General features: G+C 50.1%; 1 protein-coding gene across 2 annotated transcripts in view; it reads left to right on the forward strand.

Annotated features, from left to right (window-relative positions):
• The window catches only part of HNRNPUL1 (heterogeneous nuclear ribonucleoprotein U like 1), a 226,452-nt gene that overhangs the window by 117,346 nt on the left and 90,536 nt on the right, over window positions 1-18,570 (forward strand). For both annotated transcript variants that reach the window (XM_030217273.1, XM_030217274.1), the window contains exons 7-8: window positions 1,410-1,522; window positions 1,641-1,907. In XM_030217273.1, the coding sequence (XP_030073133.1) occupies window positions 1,410-1,522; window positions 1,641-1,907 (380 nt within the window). The remainder of the gene's footprint in view (window positions 1-1,409; window positions 1,523-1,640; window positions 1,908-18,570) is intronic.

The following is an 18,570-nucleotide window of genomic DNA, read 5'->3' on the forward strand; positions in this document are numbered from 1 at the left end:
GGCCTCCGCCTGACGCCTTTAAGGCACATTCCACAAGAGCGATTTCTTCCTCTTGGGCTGAGACGGGAGCGCACTCTCTTCAAGAGATATGTAGTGCAGCTACTTGGGCTTCTAAGCTCTCTTTTGCCCGTCATTACAGGCTAGATGTGGCTGCCAGGAGGGACGCACTTTTTGGCGCACAAGTGCTTGCGCGTGGTGTGGCTTGTTCCCGCCCTATCTAGGGATTGCTTTGATACATCCCATTCGTAATGGATTCATCTGCTGCTGATGACAAGGAAGGGAAAATTAGGTTCTTACCTTGGTAATTTTCTTTCCTTTAGTTACAGCAGATGAATCCATGATCCCTCCTTGATTGACTCTGTTTTGTGTTCAGTTTTTCCTGCAGACATGTTCCCTCATTGGGAGAAGTTGGAAAATAGTCTTCAGGATTTCTGTTCTACTACAGGAGATTGAGTTCGTCCCTCCTTTGTGTTATTGCTCCGGTTCTGGGGCGTTCGTTCGCTGTGAGGAAAATTCATGTTATGCTACTTTGCGGTTTAACACTGCTTTGGAAGCTTCAAAATATTGAGAGGCAGATGGAGCTAGCCGTCCTAGAGGCACTATGGTTTTCAGTGTTCTCTATCTCCCCCTGCTGGTAGGTGGTCACAACTATTCGTAATGATTCATCTGCTGTGACTAAAGGAAAGAAAATTACCAAGGTAAGAACTTAATTTTCCCTTTTCAAAAAAGAAAACAAACCACAGAAGGTGTCCTACAACTCTTTGCATATACAAAGGGCACATTAAATACGAGGCACATGCTCTGGGTTAGCGAAGTGCCAGTGGCTGCTAAGGTTCACAGATGCACAGAGAGTATTTCTGCTCCTTTTCTTCTGCTTTGTTACTATCATACTGGATCTGGCTGTAGCTGGCAGGGGCTCTTATTGGCTCTCCCTGGAGTCAGAGTTCTCAGTCTCCACCTGCTGGAAGGCGTGCACAACCCATCAGTCACATTCTTGGCCAGTACGGCGGGACTAAAGCAAAGCAAATTAGCAGCTAAGGTGTAATTTCTCCTTAGTTTTTCAGAAATTTTTAGCTTTGACGTTGATATATTGGCAAGTGCCTTGTCTTCACCACTCCTTATACCAGTGATGTCATTGGAAAGTTCTGGTGGGGGTTTTTTTTTTCTCTCTGTCTCCAATTTTCAGCTGGCAGGGCACAACTCATTCATTTGGACAGGCAGGATTCCAGGTAAGAATTCATTTTGCCTTTTAAATGTTGGTAACTTTTTTTCCATTTAAAGAAAAAGGAACAAATGTCCTCCTCTTTACCCTCTTCCCCAAACGGACAGCTGCCTTTAAGAGGAAACACTTGTCAAAATCGAGAAAAAAAAATAATCATTTTTAATTATGAAATCTCTCTGATTTTCAGGTGAAGAGCTGTATTCTTATGGATTTGGAGGCACAGGGAAAAAATCAACTAACTGCAAATTTGAAAACTATGGTGAATCCTTTGGGGAGAATGATATAATTGGGTGTTTTATTGTAAGTATCCATATGAAAACAGGCTCTGCACTTCAAGTTGAATGTGTGAGACCTTCATTTTACCTTAGAGGTGTAAACTGGTGATTCCCATGACGTGAGCATTTTTATCTCTGAATAGGACTTTGAATCTGGGAATGACATTCAGATGTCTTTCGCAAAGAATGGCAGAACATTGGGCGTGGCATACCGAATCAGAAGGGAGTTGGTAGCTGGCCAGGCTTTCTTCCCCCATGTCCTAGTGAAGAACTGTGCCATCGAGTTCAACTTTGGACAGCGTGATGAGCCCTATTTCCCCGTCCCTCCAGGATACAAATTCATTCAGCATGTTCCACTGCATGAGCGAATTCGTGGCACCATAGGACCAAAGAATAAATCTGAATGTGAGGTGAGTATATGATGTAATTGGCCAAACTAGAGATGTCTGAAACCAGTGTGGGGACCTTGTTCAGGAGTTGCTTTAAATCATCCTCTGCAGCTAGCTAGTTTCATAGGGTAAAAGGGCCCAAAGGTAAAAGCATGTATTATGGGATTTATAGCTCTGACAGGATTGTTTGTGTAACTGTATTTTAATGTAATGCTGCTGTTAATTTTATTTTAATCTAGTAAAACTGTCATACATAATAGTTGTAGCAGGCAGTCCAAAATTTTTAATTTGTTTAGCTAGCCTCCAAGTATCTGAGAGCCAGCTAAGTTTTAGTTAATTTTGAACAAGGTAGGACTTTGCCAGCTAGCACCAATGTTGTTTTTTTTATTTTTTTTTATTTTCTATTTATTGGTATATCTTGAATTTACAAGTCATAACACTTGGACAAGAAATTCAGAAAAGAAAAAAACTTTACATCAGTTATATAAAAAAAACAAAAGGAAAACAATGGTTAATCTTCTATTAGACCACAATTTAAGGGGGCCAAGTAACGTACAGCTCAGGAGATAAGCTACAGAAATATCATTTCACAAATCACAATAAATGCTATAACACGCTATTTCCCCACCCCTTTTACTTATTCTCAACTGAGGGTAATACAGTGTGAATCTTTTTCAAATCTATAAAAGCACATAACTGTTCCGGAAGAAAAAAAAGACATATTTTATACCCATATATTTAACGACACATTTGCATGGGTAGTTGAGATAAAAGAAAGCCCCCAATGCCAAAGTGTCCATTCTTAAGGCCAAAAAAGCTTTCCTCCTATCTTGTGTTTGCTTTGTTACATCTGGGAATATCCAAACTTTTTTCCCATTAAACAAGAGTTTGTAAATTAGAGGGATAGCCTTCTCACTGCTTCCAAATCTTACTCAAACACAAATGAAACCAATATGTTCATCCTTTCCGAATCTGAAGATGTTTCCAAAAGTTCAGATATATTTAATAAGTCTGTCTTTTCTTGACCAGACCTTTCCAAAAAATTCTCCAAGATTTTCTTATTAGGTAAGTAGTATATCCAATTTATCGGTGGAATTGTTTCCGGGGTAAATTTCAAAACTTCAAGCAAATATTTCTTCAATAACTTCCAAAGGGGTAATGCCTGGAGATTTTGGGAAATGTAGAAAGCGGAGATTTAATCTGTTCAATCTTACGATGCAATATCATTTTATCTTTTACCACCATTGCGGAACAATCTCATACGTTTTTTACATCTTTAATTTTATTCACTTGAGTGTTAAATTCCGTCTTTATTGCTACTAAGGAATTCGATAAAGTATCAACAGTACTCACTAAAGTTGAAACTTCAGTTGTAGATTTAGCCACTATTTCCTTAGCGTCCATCCGGACCGGCCCAGGATTGGACTGATGGTTGTGCACGCCTACCAGCAGGTGGAGACTGAGAAAAAACTCTGACTCTAGAGAGCCAATGAGAGCCCTGGTCATGTGACCCTAGCCTCAGTATTTTCTCAGTCTCCCAGCAGGTAGGACGTGAGCCTATTAGTCTCTCTTTTTGGTATTTGTATATATTTTTTTCCTATTCTCTTTATTGGTTCTTCTGTGCCCAGGAATTTTATTGAGGTCAATCCTGATACTAAGTGTCTTAGTTTTCAGCCTCTGGGATGTTAAACTCGGGTGCCCCGAGTCCCTCCCCCCTATTTCCTCCCTATCTCCCTTCTGGTGTATCCTCAAAAAGCATTATTAATAACTAAGGGAAGGGCTACCCTTTCATTGTAAAGGAGTATTGCCTTTGGGAGAGGCAGCCAGTACATTAAAAAAAAGAAAAAAAAAGACAACTGAACAGCTGAGTAAGCTATCTGTGTTCCCCGAGCAGGCAGCTCTGTTTTCAACTCTGTGTGGGTTTTTTCATCACCTGTTGAAAAAAAAAGAAAAAGAAAGGGGAAACGAACGAAGGCAAGCCAGTCCGCTTTTATTTCCTCCTTCCATATCATCAAGCTGATCAATCCATAGACTGGTGGGTTGTGTCCATCTACCAGCAGGTGGAGATAGAGAGCAAACTTTTGCCTCCCTATATGTGGTCATGTGCTGCCGGAAACTCCTCAGTGTGTTCTCTATCTCAGCAGGTGGTGGTCACACACAGCAGCAGCTCTGGCTAGGCCTCCAAGCCTAATCCTTAGGTTTTGTTGAGGCCTGGGGTTGAGGGCTCTTTTGAGCAAGTGCAAACCTGGTGGTGCCAGGTCCCTCCTTTTCTCCCCCCTCCCGCTGGCTCCGTTAAAAAAAAAAAAAAAAAAAAAATTTAAACGTCCTTAAAGGCGTTTATTTCGACGTTTATTTAAACGTTCATTGCAGCTACTCACTGGGACACCAGTTCGTTACAGCTCGGAGCGGCAAGCAGGTAATTTTACCTTTTTATAGCGGGCAGGGGGTTCCCCGATTCTTCTCCTCGTGGCATATGGCGTCGGAGGGCGAGGGCGCAAAGGGTCGCTCCCCGGATCGCTGGAGCGCTTCTAGAGGGGATGCGGGGGTTTTACAGCCTGATTCGCCCTTGATGGGTGACAGTTTAGTGACCGATGAATGTCCCGGTCCTTCCTCCGGCGTGGCGGTTTTTCCCGCCATAAACGCCCATCTCCCGCTCCTCGTCTCCGCCATCTTGGCCGGCCACGCGGCTCGGACGGCTTTCTTCGTGGGCCGCCCTTGAGGTTGGAGACATTAATGCCATGAACGCCCTTAATTTGGGCGACGGCACAAAAGCGGCTAAAGTTAAGCGCCGTTCTTCCCGCGTGGCTCCTTTGCGGAGTGTCGCGCCGGACGCCATTTTGGATGCGCAGCATGTCTCTCCCCCGCTCTTGCGAGCGCCGGTTGAGGGTGCGTCTAGGGCTGTTGCCCAGGCTGCGGAAGTGCACAGTCTGGGGGGTTTCTCCCCCGAGTTTGTTTTGCTGCTGCATCAGGCTTTCCTCATGCAAAACGCTGCCCCTGCTCCCTCGTCTGGTAAAGAGGTTGAGGTTCCCAGAGGTAACGCCCTCGGGTTGATTCCCAGGCCTTGGAGGACTTTGTCTCCTCCGATGTAGATGAGGGCAGCGTGTCTGAGGTCTCCCAACGGTCCTTTGTGGATTCCTTGGAGGAGATAGATCCCCGCTCGGATGGAGCGGATGACCCCTCTGCAGCGCGGCATTTTAGCCCAGAGGATTTGCCCAACCTATTGTTACAGGCCATGGACACTTTGAAGATTTCCTTTCCGGAGGACGTCTCTCCCTCAGCCCCTGTTGGCTCTGCCATTATGCTGGGGACGAAGCGCCCGCCTAGAACCTTCCACGTGCATGATGCCATGCACACCTTAATTTCGGCTCAATGGGATGTCCCGGAAGCGAGCCTTAAAGTGGCTAGGGCTATGTCCCGCCTCTATCCTTTGGCTGTGAGTGAACGTGAGGCCTATCTGTGGCCTACCGTGGATTCTTTAATCACTGCGGTGACTAAGAAAACGGCTTTGCCGGTGGAAGGTGGCACGGCGCAAAAGGACGCCCAAGACAGAAGATTGGAGGCGGCCTTAAGGTCGTCCTTTGAGGCGGCTGCTTTAAGTTTGCAGGCCTCAGTTTGCGGCTCCTATGTGGCCAGGGCGTGCCTGACTATGGTGCAGCGGGCTTCCCCCTCGGATCATTCCTTGAGGGCTGATTGGCCGGCCCTGGAATCGGGCTTAGCCTATTTGGCAGACTTGCTGTATGATGTCTTGAGGGCCTCAGCTAAAGGCATGGCTCAGACAATCTCTGCGTGGCTTTGGCTGAAACATTGGTCTGCTGACCACGCCTCTAAATCCCGCCTGGCTAGATTGCCTTTTAAAGGCAAGCTGCTCTTTGGGGTCGAGCTGGACAAAATCGTGACCGATCTCGGCACGTCTAAGGGCAAGAAATTACCAGAGGTCAGGGCTCGAGCTAGTACTCGTCCCGGTACCTTCAGAGGACGGTTGCAGGAAGCCCGTCGGTACCGCCCGGGCAAGTCGGGCTCCTCTGCCCCTTCTTCCTTCAAGAGGAATTTCTCCCCCAAGCAGCATTCCTTTCGCAGAGACCGCCGTCCCGGAGGTGCTCCCTCCGGTCCTCCCCCAGGGTCTCGTACCCAATGACGGGGCCTTGGTCCACGCCCCAGTGCAGATTGGAGGACGGCTGTCCTCGTTTCTGGGCGAGTGGACCACAATAACTTCAGACGCCTGGGTGCTGGAAGTCATCAGAGATGGCTACAAGCTAGAGTTCTGCCGACCCTTAAAAGACGGGTTAGTACTCTCTCCCTGCAAGTCTCCGGTCAAAGCTGTGGCAGTGCAGCAGACCTTGGACAATCTGATCCGCCTGGGCGCGGTCGTTCCGGTGCCAGAAAGTCAGCTTGGCAAGGGACGTTACTCCATTTACTTTGTGGTACCAAAGAAAGGAGGTTCTGTCCGGCCTATCCTCGACCTCAAAGGGGTCATTCGGGCCTTGAAAGTGCGGCACTTTCGCATGGAGACTCTCCGCTCTGTTATAGCGGCAGTGAAGGCAGGAGAGTTCCTGGCATCCTTGGACATCAAGGAAGCGTACCTGCATATTCCCATCTGGCCTCCTCATCAACGCTTTCTGCGTTTTGCAGTCCTGGGACGACACTTCCAGTTCAGAGCCCTCCCATTCGGGTTGGCTACTGCTCCGCGGACCTTTTCCAAAGTAATGGTGGTCATCGCGGCCTTCCTACGAAAGGAAGGGGTACAAGTCCATCCTTATCTGGATGACTGGTTGATCCGAGCCCCCTCTTATGCAGAGTGCGGCAAAGCTGTGAACCGGGTAGTTGCTCTTTTGAGCTCCCTGGGATGGATCATCAACTGGGAGAAGAGCCAGCTGCGCCCGACTCAGTCCCTGGAGTACCTGGGAGTTCGATTCGACACCCAAGTGGGCAGAGTGTTCCTGCCAGACAATCGGATCGTCAAACTTCAGGCTCAAGTGGACCAGTTCCTAGTAGCCTCTCCTCTTCGGGCTTGGGACTATGTGCAGCTGTTGGGCTCTATGACGGCCACGATGGAAGTAGTGCCCTGGGCCAGGGCTCATATGAGACCACTTCAACAATCTTTGCTGCGGCGCTGGACTCCGATGTCGGAGGATTATGCTGTGCGCCTTCCCTTGGACCCAGCAGTGCGCAAGGCGCTGAGCTGGTGGATGCAGACAGACAAGTTGTCTGCGGGAATGCCTCTGGTGACCCCAGAGTGGATTGTCGTCACGACGGACGCCTCTTTGTCGGGCTGGGGAGCCCACTGCTTGGGAAGGACAGCGCAGGGGCTCTGGTCTCCTGCAGAGGCAAAGTGGTCTATCAACCTCCTGGAACTCAGAGCCATTCGGTTGGCGCTTTTGGAGTTCATCCCGGTACTGGTGTTGAAGCCTGTTCGGGTCCTGTCAGACAATGCCACGGCTGTGGCCTATGTCAACCGCCAGGGAGGTACCAAGAGCGCCCCTCTAGCCAAGGAGGCTATGAATCTTTGCCAGTGGGCGGAAGCGAACCTGGAGCAGCTTTCAGCGGCCCACATTGCCGGAGTAATGAATGTCAAGGCGGTCTTTCTCAGTCGCCATACCTTGGAGCCCGGAGAGTGGCAACTATCTGCTCAGGCGTTCTTGGACATCACGAAGCGCTGGGGCCAGCCGAGCCTAGATCTGATGGCGTCATCGGCCAATTGCCAAGTGCCGCGCTTTTTCAGCAGAGGACGGGACCCTCGATCCCTGGGAGTAGATGCTCTTCTCCAACAGTGGCCGACACAAGAGCTCCTCTATGTGTTCCCGCCCTGGCCCATGTTGGGCAGGGTGCTAGACCGGGTGGCAAAGCATCCCGGCAGGGTAATCCTGGTGGGTCCGGATTGGCCCAGACGTCCCTGATATGCGGACTTGATCAGGCTCTCAGTCGACGATCCTCTGCGGCTGTCAGTGGAGCAGGGCCTGTTACATCAGGGTCCCGTGGTGATGGAGGATCCCTCCCCCTTTGGTCTTACGGCCTGGCTATTGAGCGGCAGCGTCTGAGGAAGAAGGGCTTCTCAGACAAGGTCATTGCCACTATGCTAAGAGCGAGGAAGCGCTCTACTTCTACTGCTTACGCCAGGGTTTGGCGTATCTTTGCAGCGTGGTGTGAAGCAGGCTCACTTTCTCCCTTCACTGTTGGCGTTCCTGCAAGAAGGACTGGAGAAAGGCCTGTCGCTCAGTTCCCTTAAAGTCCAGGTAGCGGCTCTGGCTTGCTTCAGGGGCCGCCTGAAGGGTGCTTCCCTGGCTTCGCAGCCAGATGTGGTGCGCTTTCTCAAGGGAGTTAATCACCTGCACCCTCCTCTGCACTCAGTGGTGCCTGCGTGGAATCTCAACCTGGTGCTAAGAGCATTGCAGAAGCCGCCTTTTGAACCCTTGTCAAGGGCATCTCTGAAAGACCTGACGTGGAAAGCAGTCTTTTTGGTGGCTATCACTTCAGCCAGAAGAGTTTCCGAGCTCCAGGCGCTCTCATGTCGAGAGCCTTTTCTGCAGTTCACTGAGGCAGGAGTGACTATTCGCACAGTGCCTTCCTTTCTGCCCAAGATTGTTTCTCGCTTCCATGTGAATCAGCAGCTCTGTCTCCCTTCCTTTCGTAGGGAGGACTACCCAGAGGAGTACTCTGCTCTTAAATATCTGGATGTGAGGCGAGTCATCATCAGATACTTGGAAGTGACCAATGATTTCCGGAAATCGGATCATCTGTTTGTCCTGTTTGCAGGTCCTCGTAAGGGTCTGCAGGCTGCTAAGCCTACAGTGGCAGGATGGGTCAAGGAAGCCATTGCAGCGGCTTATGTGGCCGCAAGGAAGGTGCCGCCTATCCAGCTGAAGGCTCACTCCACGAGAGCTCAGGCGGCCTCGATGGCAGAGGCCGGATCCGTCTCCTTGGAAGAGATATGCGAGGCGGCAACTTGGGCTTCGGCTCATACATTCTCCAAGCATTACCGTTTGACGGTGGCTGCACGGGCGGAGGCCCGGTTTGGAGCTTCAGTGTTGAGGTCAGGGATTTCAATGTCCCGCCCTGGGTGAGTACTGCTTCGGTACATCCCACCAGTCTATGGATTGATCAGCTTGATGATATGGAAGGTAAAATTATGTATAATCATACCTGATAATTTTCTTTCCATTAATCATAGCTGATCAATCCATAGCCCCTCCCAGATATCTGTACTGTTTTTATTCTGGTTGCATTTCAGGTTCAAGTTTAGTCTTCAGTTACTTCAGAAAGACTTCGTGTTCAAGTTTTTTCACTTGGATTCTTCAAGAGTTGAGACGAGTTTGTGTTACAGTGAGCTGCTGTATTCCTCTCCCCCCCGTTTTACGGGGCTGGATTGAGGCATAAATTCTGCCGGCACTCCCTCCCGCTTCGTGCGGCTGTAGGGCAGCTTTGTACCCCTCCCGCTTCGGCGGTGTTAGGGTCAGTCAGCTCCTCCCGCGGTTGCAGGATAAGCCAGATCCCCCCGCATCGGCGGGTGTGGTGTCCCTCCCCCGCTCCGCGGGGATGAGCTGGACGGATTCCCCTCCCCCACTTGTGTGGGGATGAGCTGGGTTAATTCCCCTCCCCCGTTTCGGCGGTGGTGAGCTGGGCAGAGTGTCCCTTCGTGGGTGTAATTCTCTAAGTGCCGAGTCCTGCGGATGGAGCTTTGATATCGACATACTGAGGAGTTTCCGGCAGCACATGACCACATATAGGGAGGCAAAAGTTTGCTCTCTATCTCCACCTGCTGGTAGATGGACACAACCCACCAGTCTATGGATTGATCAGCTATGATTAATGGAAAGAAAATTATCAGGTATGATTATACATAATTTTACCTTGCTCCTGTCAGCCCTCGATTTTTCACTGCTATATAGTCTATTCAAAAAGGCGCGAACCGCGTTGCCGCTTTCTCATGCGTGCTCGCTTGTTTCCGCGATGGCGGAAAAGTTGAAAAAGTGTGCGGTCTGTCAGTGTCGGGGGGTTAATGCCTCCGGCGCCTGTAAATTTTGTACAGCGCTTGACATCCCCGCCGTTTCTCTTCCTCCGCCGACTTTGGCTTCGGTTCCGTCGGGGGTTCCAATTTCGCCGTCGCGCTCCCTCGCTCCTAGTTCGGAGGTCTCTGGCTTAGCTCTTGATGCGCCCGCGGCGAAAGTGGCGCGAACGGCGGCCATTTTGTCTCCTGCTCCTTCGACGTCGGGTGCCGCATCTGGCCCTTTAAACTCAGCGATTTTGGGAGATTCCAGTACGGAGGTTCTGGTACATTCTGCAGCCACTCAGGGAGGGGGGTTTCCCCCTGAGTTTGTTATTCAGATGTACCAGGCCTTCCTGATGCAGCGAGAGGGTTCAGCAGCGGGGCTGTCAGGGGCTACGGTCAGTTCTGTTCCTACTGCAGCAAAGCCTAGGACATGTGAGTTCTCTTCAGATCTGGTACCAGAGCATAGTTCAGACATGCCTTTTTTGGAGGAAGAGCTAGGAACAGCACTTAATGAGCTAGCTTGGGAGGATCCTTCCTCTTTAGATCCTGACACTGTGCCTTTGGGCCAGGGGGAAGATCCCTCAGTGGCTAGAGTGTTTCATAAGGAAGATTTACAGGATCTTATTGCTATGGTGTCTACTACTTTAAATTTTGATGATCAGCCTCCAGCCTCACAAGTCCGTAAGGTTAATTTGTTGGTTAAGGGCTCTAGGGCTTCCAGCAAAACCTTTCCTATGCATGAGGACATTTGGGATGTCATTAAAGCGCAATGGGAGGTCCCGGACGCTGCTTTTCGGCCTACTAGATCTATGTCTCGTCTATATCCTGTGCCAGAAGCTGATAAAGCACTTCTGAAGCTTCCAGTGGTTGATGCTGTGGTCTCTGCGATTACTAAACGCAACACAGTCCCTGTAGATGGAGGAACGGCGCTTAAGGATGCACAAGACAGGCGTTTGGACTCTCTTTTGAAGCATAATTTTGAGATTTCCTCTCTGGCAGTGCAGGCGGCCATTTGTGGATCTTTAGTGGCTAGGGCCTGTTTTCGTTGGGCGGAGAGAGTCCTGGATAGATCTTCGGATGACCTCGCAGCTATAGATGTCAAGGTGGCAAAGATTGAAACGGGCTCTGCTTTTCTAGCCGATGCTCTGTATGACCTGTTGCGGGCATCTTCTAAATCTTTGGCCCTGGGAGTTGCATCTCGCTGCTCTCTTTGGTTGAAAGGTTGGTCGGCAGATGCGGCCTCCAAGTCTAAGTTAAGTAAATTTCCCTTTAGGGGTTCCTTTTTGTTTGGAGAGGATTTGGTCAAATTAGTTCACTCCCTAGGAGAGTCTAAAGTGCCTCGTCTCCCTGAAGATCGGCCTCGCCTGTCCAGTCGGGGTGCCTTGTTTGGACGTGGTAGGCTAAGGTCTTTCCGTAGATTTCAGCCTGATAAAGCTTCTCAGACTCAGAGATTGCGTTTCTTTTCCAGGAACCAGTCCTTTTCGAGGTTACCGCAGAGGAGGCAGATTCTCAAGCGGCAGTTTTCGCTCCCCTGCGCGTGCTTCCCAATGAAGGTGCGAGGGCCCCTTCTCTGGTACCAGTCGGAGCTCGGCTTTCTCAGTTTTATCAGAGGTGGGCCCACATTACATCAGATCAGTGGGTCTTGGAGGTTGTTCGAGACGGATATGCCTTAGAATTTGCAAGGCCTATTTCAGACGCCTTTCTGGAGTCTCCCTGTCGCTCTCCCCTCAAAGCGCGTGCGGTTCGGGAGACTCTTCAGAGGCTCTTAGATCTTCAGGCGATTTGTCCAGTTCCTCCTGCCGAGTACAAGCGAGGTCGGTATTCCATTTACTTTGTGGTGCCCAAAAAGGAGGACTCCTATCGTCCTATTCTAGACCTCAAAGCTGTCAATCGCGCTCTAAAGGTCACCAGTTTTCGTATGGAGACCCTTTGGTCAGTCATAGTGGCAGTTCGCAAGGGAGAGTATTTAACAGCCTTGGACCTGACGGAGGCCTATTTGCATATTCCCATTCGTCCTGCTCACCACAAGTTTTTGCGTTTTGCAATTCTAGGCCGGCATTATCAGTTTCGCGCTCTGCCTTTCGACCTGGCGACGGCGCCTCGCACATTTACCAAAGTGATGGTCGTGGTTGCAGCGGCTCTCAGGAAGGAAGGGATTCTGGTTCATCCCTACCTGGACGACTGGTTGATAAGGGCAAAGTCTTATCAAGAAAGTTGTCAAGTCACGGAGCGAGTAGTAATGTTCCTGCAGTCCCTAGGTTGGGTGGTGAACATAGCCAAGAACCGTTTGGTTCCCTCTCAGTCTCTAGAGTATTTGGGGGTCACCTTCGATACTGCGAGGGGTCGAGTTTTTCTTCCGCAGAGCAGAATTCTAAAGCTCCGGTCTCAGATACTGAATTTGATGCATCTGAAGGTACCTTGTGCTCGAGACTATCTTCAGGTTCTCGGTTCCATGGCTGCCACAATAGAAGTAGTTCCCTGGGCCAGAGCTCACATGAGATCTCTTCAGTGGTGTCTTCTGGCCCGGTGGTCTGCTCAAACAGATTCCCTTCTGATGAGACTACCTTTACGGCTCCGGGAGCGAATCTCTCTGTTTTGGTGGTTACGGATGTGGAATCTCACTGTGGGGATGCCGTTGGAGCCTCCGCGGTGGATACCTCTAACAACAGATGCCAGTCTCCGGGGCTGGGGGGCTCATTGCCTAGACAAGTGGACCCAGGGACTCTGGTCTCCGCTGGAAGCAGCTCAATCCATCAACTTTCTGGAGACCAGGGCAATTCGGTTAGCTCTGCTGCACTTCGGTTCTCTTCTGGAGGGCAAAGCTGTGCGAGTTCTCTCGGACAACGCCTCGGCAGTAGCCTACATCAACCGCCAGGGGGGTACGAGGTGCCGTCTCCTGTGTCGGGAAGCGGAGAGTCTCCTAGCGTGGGCGGAAATTCACCTCACGGCCATCTCAGCCTCGCATGTAGCAGGAGTAGACAACGTGCAAGCAGACTTCCTCAGTCGTCACACTCTCGATCCCGGGGAATGGGCTCTCAGCGATCGGGCGTTTCAGTTGATAGTACAGCGCTGGGGTCTTCCAGTACTAGATCTCTTCGCCTCCAGGCTCAACTCCAAAGTTCCTCGCTTCTTCAGTCGCCGAAAAGATGTAAGGGCGGCAGGGGTAGACGCCCTCTTGCAGCTATGGCCCTCCGGCCTTCTTTACGCGTTTCCTCCATGGCCACTAATAGGTCGTCTCCTACAGAAGATCGAAGACCACGGGGGTCCAATCATTTTGGTGGCACCGGACTGGCCTTGGCGTCCCTGGTACGCGGATCTCCAACGTCTGTCCGTGGCGTCTCCACTTCGTCTTCCGGCACACAAGGCTTTGCTGGTTCAAGGACCAGTTCCGCATCCAGACCCAGCTCGATTTTGTCTTACGGCTTGGCTCTTGAACGAGCTGGTTTAGCTAAGCGAGGATTTTCAACGCCAGTGATTTCTACCATGCTGCAGTCTCGTCGCCGTTCCACTTCTCTAAACTATATTCGCACTTGGAGAATTTTTGAGGATTGGTGTGCAGAAGCTGACATTGTTCCTTTTCGGGCGTCAGTACCTCAGATGTTAGACTTTTTACAGCAAGGTTTTGATAAGGGGCTCTCTCTTTCTTCGCTGAAGGTGCAGGCGGCAGCTCTGTCCTGTTTCAGAGGTAGAATAAGGGGTAAGTCTTTGGCTAGTCTTCCCGAGGTGGCTCGTTTTTTGAAGGGGGTTAGCCTTCTTCGTTCTCCGGTCAGATCGTTTTTTTCCATCTTGGGACCTTAATCTGGTGCTTTCGTGTCTGACAAAGCCTCCTTTTGAGCCTTTACAAGCATGTTCTCTGAAGGATTTAACGCTTAAGACAGTGTTTTTGGTGGCTATTGCGTCAGCTAGAAGAGTCTCAGAGTTGCAAGCTTTTTCCTGTAGATCTCCATTTCTGGAATTTTCTAAAGAGCGGGTGGTCCTTCGGCCGGTTCCTTCCTTTTTGCTTAAGGTACTATCTCGGTTTCATATGTCCCAGTCGGTTTTTCTTCCTATTCTGGGATCCTCCGGAACGCAGGAGCAGCGAAAGTTGCATACTCTGGATGTTAGGAGAGTGCTTAAACGGTATCTTGCGGTTACGGAGGACTTCCGTCGTTCGGACTGTCTCTTTCTTCTGTTTGCTGGTCACCGCAAGGGCTTGTCAGCTTCTAAGCCCACTTTGTCTCGATGGATCAAAGAAATGATAGCGTCTGCTTATCTCTTGGCAGACAGACCAGTGCCTGCAGCCCTTAAAGCTCATTCTACCCGAGGGCTGGGCAGAGTGCTCCTTGGTGCCTCCAGCGGAGATCTGTAAGGCAGCGACTTGGTCTTCACTTCATTCTTTCTCTAAGCATTACAGGCTAGATGTGCAGTGTCGTCAGGAGGCCGTCTTTGCATCTCGCGTACTCACAGCGGGTTTGCTGGGGTCCCTCCCTTAGGACTACTGCTTTGTTACGTCCCATCAGTCCAATCCTGGGCCGGTCTGGAGGGACGCTAAGGAAGGAGAAATTAGACCTTACCTGCTAATTTGCTTTCCTTTAGTCCCTCTGGACCGGCCCAGGTCCCTCCCGTGTTCTATGGTTCTCAACTTTACTGTGTACAGATATGCAACTGTCGTCTACAGAGCTGTTCTGCTAGTTAGACAGTTAAAGGAAATACATTATGTTCTACAAGTTAAATGTTTTCAAAGTTCACTGGTTAATCAGTTCATAATATTATACAACTTACACAGTTTATGGGATACACATTTCTGTACATAATTGGCCATGCCACGGCTCTGAACCGAGTTGTTGGTGCGCCCAGTGTCACGGCGAAGCCGTAGTTTAAGCACGTTTGTTGCTCTTGTGCTTCCTGGCTGCTTGAATTCCTCAGGGCACAGAATATAGGTCCTTCTTTTCCTTTCTGCTTGGTTATTCAAATACTGAGGCTAGGGTCACATGACCAGTGCTCTCATTGGCTGTCTAGAGTCAGAGTTTTTTCTCAGTCTCCACCTGCTGGTAGGCGTGCACAACCATCAGTCCAATCCTGGGCCGGTCCGGAGGGACTAAAGTAAAGCAAATTAGCAGGTAAGGTCTAATTTCTCCATTATCCAACTGCTGGAGAGCTTCCCAAATAGTCTCCAGCGTTACCGACTCTGGCTGTTTTAATAGCATAACATGCTCAATCGAAGCACAAAGAGGCTTCAGGCCTCCCAATGGTCCCATATTCTGAATTCCTCAATCCGGAGGACTTCCTCCAACTTTTTCGAATTCAGGAGGCCTCCACTGAGACACGAGTCCTTCGAGTAGAGGCGGAGGGTTGAGCACCGGGGGAGAAAGGGTGACATCTAGCTCCAAGTTTCCGGGGTCTCTCTCCTCCGGAGCAACAGCAGGGATCTTCCTAATGGATAGGAGCACTTGTTGCGAACCTCTCAATGGATTGCTGCTGAGGTGAGGAGGTTCTGGCCATCGAGGGACCGACCTTAACCGTCCCTTTATGTTTTGTATGAGGCATTAAGTCTGATGAAAAGTTTTGATTCAGCGCTACCCACGAAAGAGTTGAACAATGATCAGCAGCGTGCTGCCATCTTGACAGCCCCCCCCCCCCCCCCCCCCCCACAATCAACTAGCACCAATGTTCAACATTGGCCTGCAAAGTTTTTAGCCGATTTAAGCCCAAGTGTACAAAAGACAGGCTTAAGATAACAGCTAAAATTTAGCTGGTTATAATAAGCTCTTAGCGGTTCTGTGTTTATAAGTGTATTGCTGTCTTTAGTTTTTCTGCAGACAAGCCGAGGAGGTGCAGGCACACTATTACTTTGACAGATCGTGTGTGGAGTAGAGAATGAAATGGGGGCAAAGTTTGTCTCCGTCCCCAAGGGCTCTGTCCTCATCTGCAGAAGCCTCAAAAACTTATGATTTTATATTTAAAAGTATAAAAGGAACAATATTCTGTGCAACTGTTTATAAATCACAAATAGAAAACTATAACAAGCAACTATAATAATCCCCAACCACTTCCACCTCCCTCTACCCTTCCAATCCTAACAATAGCTGACTTTTACTACCCCAAGGAACCCTAATCCACCCTGTTAAAATGTCTGGGGGTACAAAATACAACCTGTTCTGTATGCCCTGCGAAACACTGTTATTATTCATCCACAGATTAAAAAATCATAAGTCATCAACAATCTCAGGATTCAATGATAAGTAGTAGTCATAGAAAATGTCTTCTCAGAAGATGTGCGGGTAGCAGGCATGCACAGGACCCCTCCCCCGTTCAGATAGCATTTTTGCTTGTTTTTCCCCCAAATTAAAACATTGTCGTCTGCATCACTCGCACATAAATAACTGTCCAATTCATTAACAGCCTCAAAGTAGAGAATGACACAGAGACAGTTTGTCCCCATCCCCATGTCATTCTCAAGTGTGGAGCTCTCCTCATCTCGGAGAAACCATTGAGGTGGCTCTGATCATGCATGGGAGTTCCCACACTAGGTAATGTCATTCCCCCGCCTTACCTCATCTGAAAATTTCATGTCTTCAGTCAGTTGCAGCTCTCCTTGTCTCCTTACAAACAGTAAGAAAAATAAAAGAAAGGAAAACTGAAATTGGTAGTTCAACAGGACAGAAAAACCCAAGGGGGCATGGCCAGCACTAACAGAGGTCCTTCATAATGTCCCTCCCCTGAGTCTTCCACTTCTTAACTCCCCCTCAGGTCCAGCAAAGGTAATGTCGGGATACTTAAATGACACAAAATAAGAGCATTGCCCAACCAGATGCAGACTTCACACTGTTGGCATCGGGGGGGGGGGGGGGGGGGGGGGGATGTGAATGGAGCACATGGCCCTTCAAATTGGGACTGTTGCTCCACCCTCTACACCACCAGGAAGTCAGAGCAGCAGTATTCCCCATCTCCCTTCCTCTAAAGGTGGAAACTCTACCTCATCAAGACAGTCCCTGAACTTGAGAGGAGCCCAGCTTCACAATGGAAGCTGCTCAACCTACACAGGCCTACACATCCCCAACACTGGCCAGAAACAGACAAACCAAGGGGAATGATTTGAACACAAGCAAAAATGAGATCACACCAAGGACACCTACAACTACTTTAAGGCAGCCAGATAAAGTCATCCCCCCCCCCCCCCCCCCCCACCCACACACACACAAAACACAAAAAGAGGTTTCCTCAGCGACCCTCCAGACCGGTCAAGATGCTTGGGTTATGCTCGCCTACCAGCAGAGGGAGACTGAGAACACTAACTTCAAACTGTGTACATATAACCTGTGCCCAGCCCCACAATAGCCAGTATTTTCTCAGCCGAGGGTAGACAGGCAGCCTGTGCAGCTTGTCCGGTTTGGTAGGATTTAGCTATCCGTTTTGAGAGCTTAGTTTGTCTGTTCCTGGGAGTGAATCCCTGTGCCTGGAAAGCTTGGTGTGCTGGGGCTTGATGGGTCCGGTGGGGCCTGCCTTTGTCCCCTCTGGGGTGTCACACCCGGGTGGCCGGGTCCCTCCCCCTATCTGGCTCTCCTGTTTGGGCAGCGTTGTGCCTCGGCTGCAGTTTTATATTGCAGCCTTGAGTGCCGAGGATTTGATAGCAGCAGCAGGGCTCAAATTAGTGCTGCCGTAAAGTTTGGAAAAAAATAAAATAAAGGAGAGTAAGACCCAGACGGTGTTGAGAGCTTTGGAGCTGCACTCCGGAGTCCCGAGCTGTTCATCTGTTCAAGGAGAACTGAGAGTGGCTTGCCTTTGGTGAGTTCCCTTTTTCTTTTTCGCTGGGATTTGTGCTGTTAGCGTTGCTATCAGGGAACGAGGATGTCGGGGAAGCCGGTCTTGTGCGTGTCGGGGGATCGACGCGGTTGGCGGTTCCTGTGTGGAACCAAAGGCCCAATCCTCCGCGCCGCCGGTGTCAGCGGCGGAGCTTCCTGCACCTGCCTTGCAGGAGGTTGCAGGGCCTCAGGGTAGCAGTTCAGCGACGGTCTCGATTTTGGCGGGAACCGCCGTCATCTTGGATTCGGCCCTGAAAACCCCGGACATAGTCGGAGGACCTCAGGGCAGTCCGGTTTAAGGTTTTTCTGGGGTGGGACGTCTCAGGAAGGATGGGCTTTCCCCCCAGAATTTATTTGGAGTTTATACCAGGCCTGGCAGGCGGGGCCGACTCGCGCGGAGCCCCTTAGTCTGGGGGGGGGCTACGGCTAAGAGATCACGTGTTGAGTGGGCTGATGATTTAGCTTTTCTCCTCCGGAGTCAGAGGGCGACTTTAGTCCCCTGGAGGAGGGGTCGTTGGCTGGGCAAGATAAGGAGCTTGCGTTGCCCGGGGAAGACCCTTCGGTGGTTTGCATTTTTCACAGGGATGAATTGGCGGACCTGATTGAGCAGGTGTCTGCAACGCTTAAACGCTTAAGTTTGATCCGGCGGCAGCTCTGGCACCAGACGAGAAGCAGGATCCGCTGGTTAAGGGGATCAGACGGGTCTCTCGTACGTTTCCTATGAATGCGGATCTCAGAGAAATGGTTACGCAGGAGTGGCATTCGCCGGAGGCTCAGTGTAAAGTGGCTCGGGCCATGGCTAAGCTCTATCCCCTTCCGCAGGAGGATAGAGATCCCTTAAAGCCTCCGACCGTGGATGCCGTGGTGACGGCGGTGACTAAGGCTACCGCGATTCCTGTGGATGGGGAGGCTGTGTTGC

Source organism: Microcaecilia unicolor, chromosome 11, assembly GCF_901765095.1.
Source record: "Microcaecilia unicolor chromosome 11, aMicUni1.1, whole genome shotgun sequence".
NCBI classification, from domain to species: Eukaryota; Metazoa; Chordata; class Amphibia; order Gymnophiona; family Siphonopidae; genus Microcaecilia; species Microcaecilia unicolor.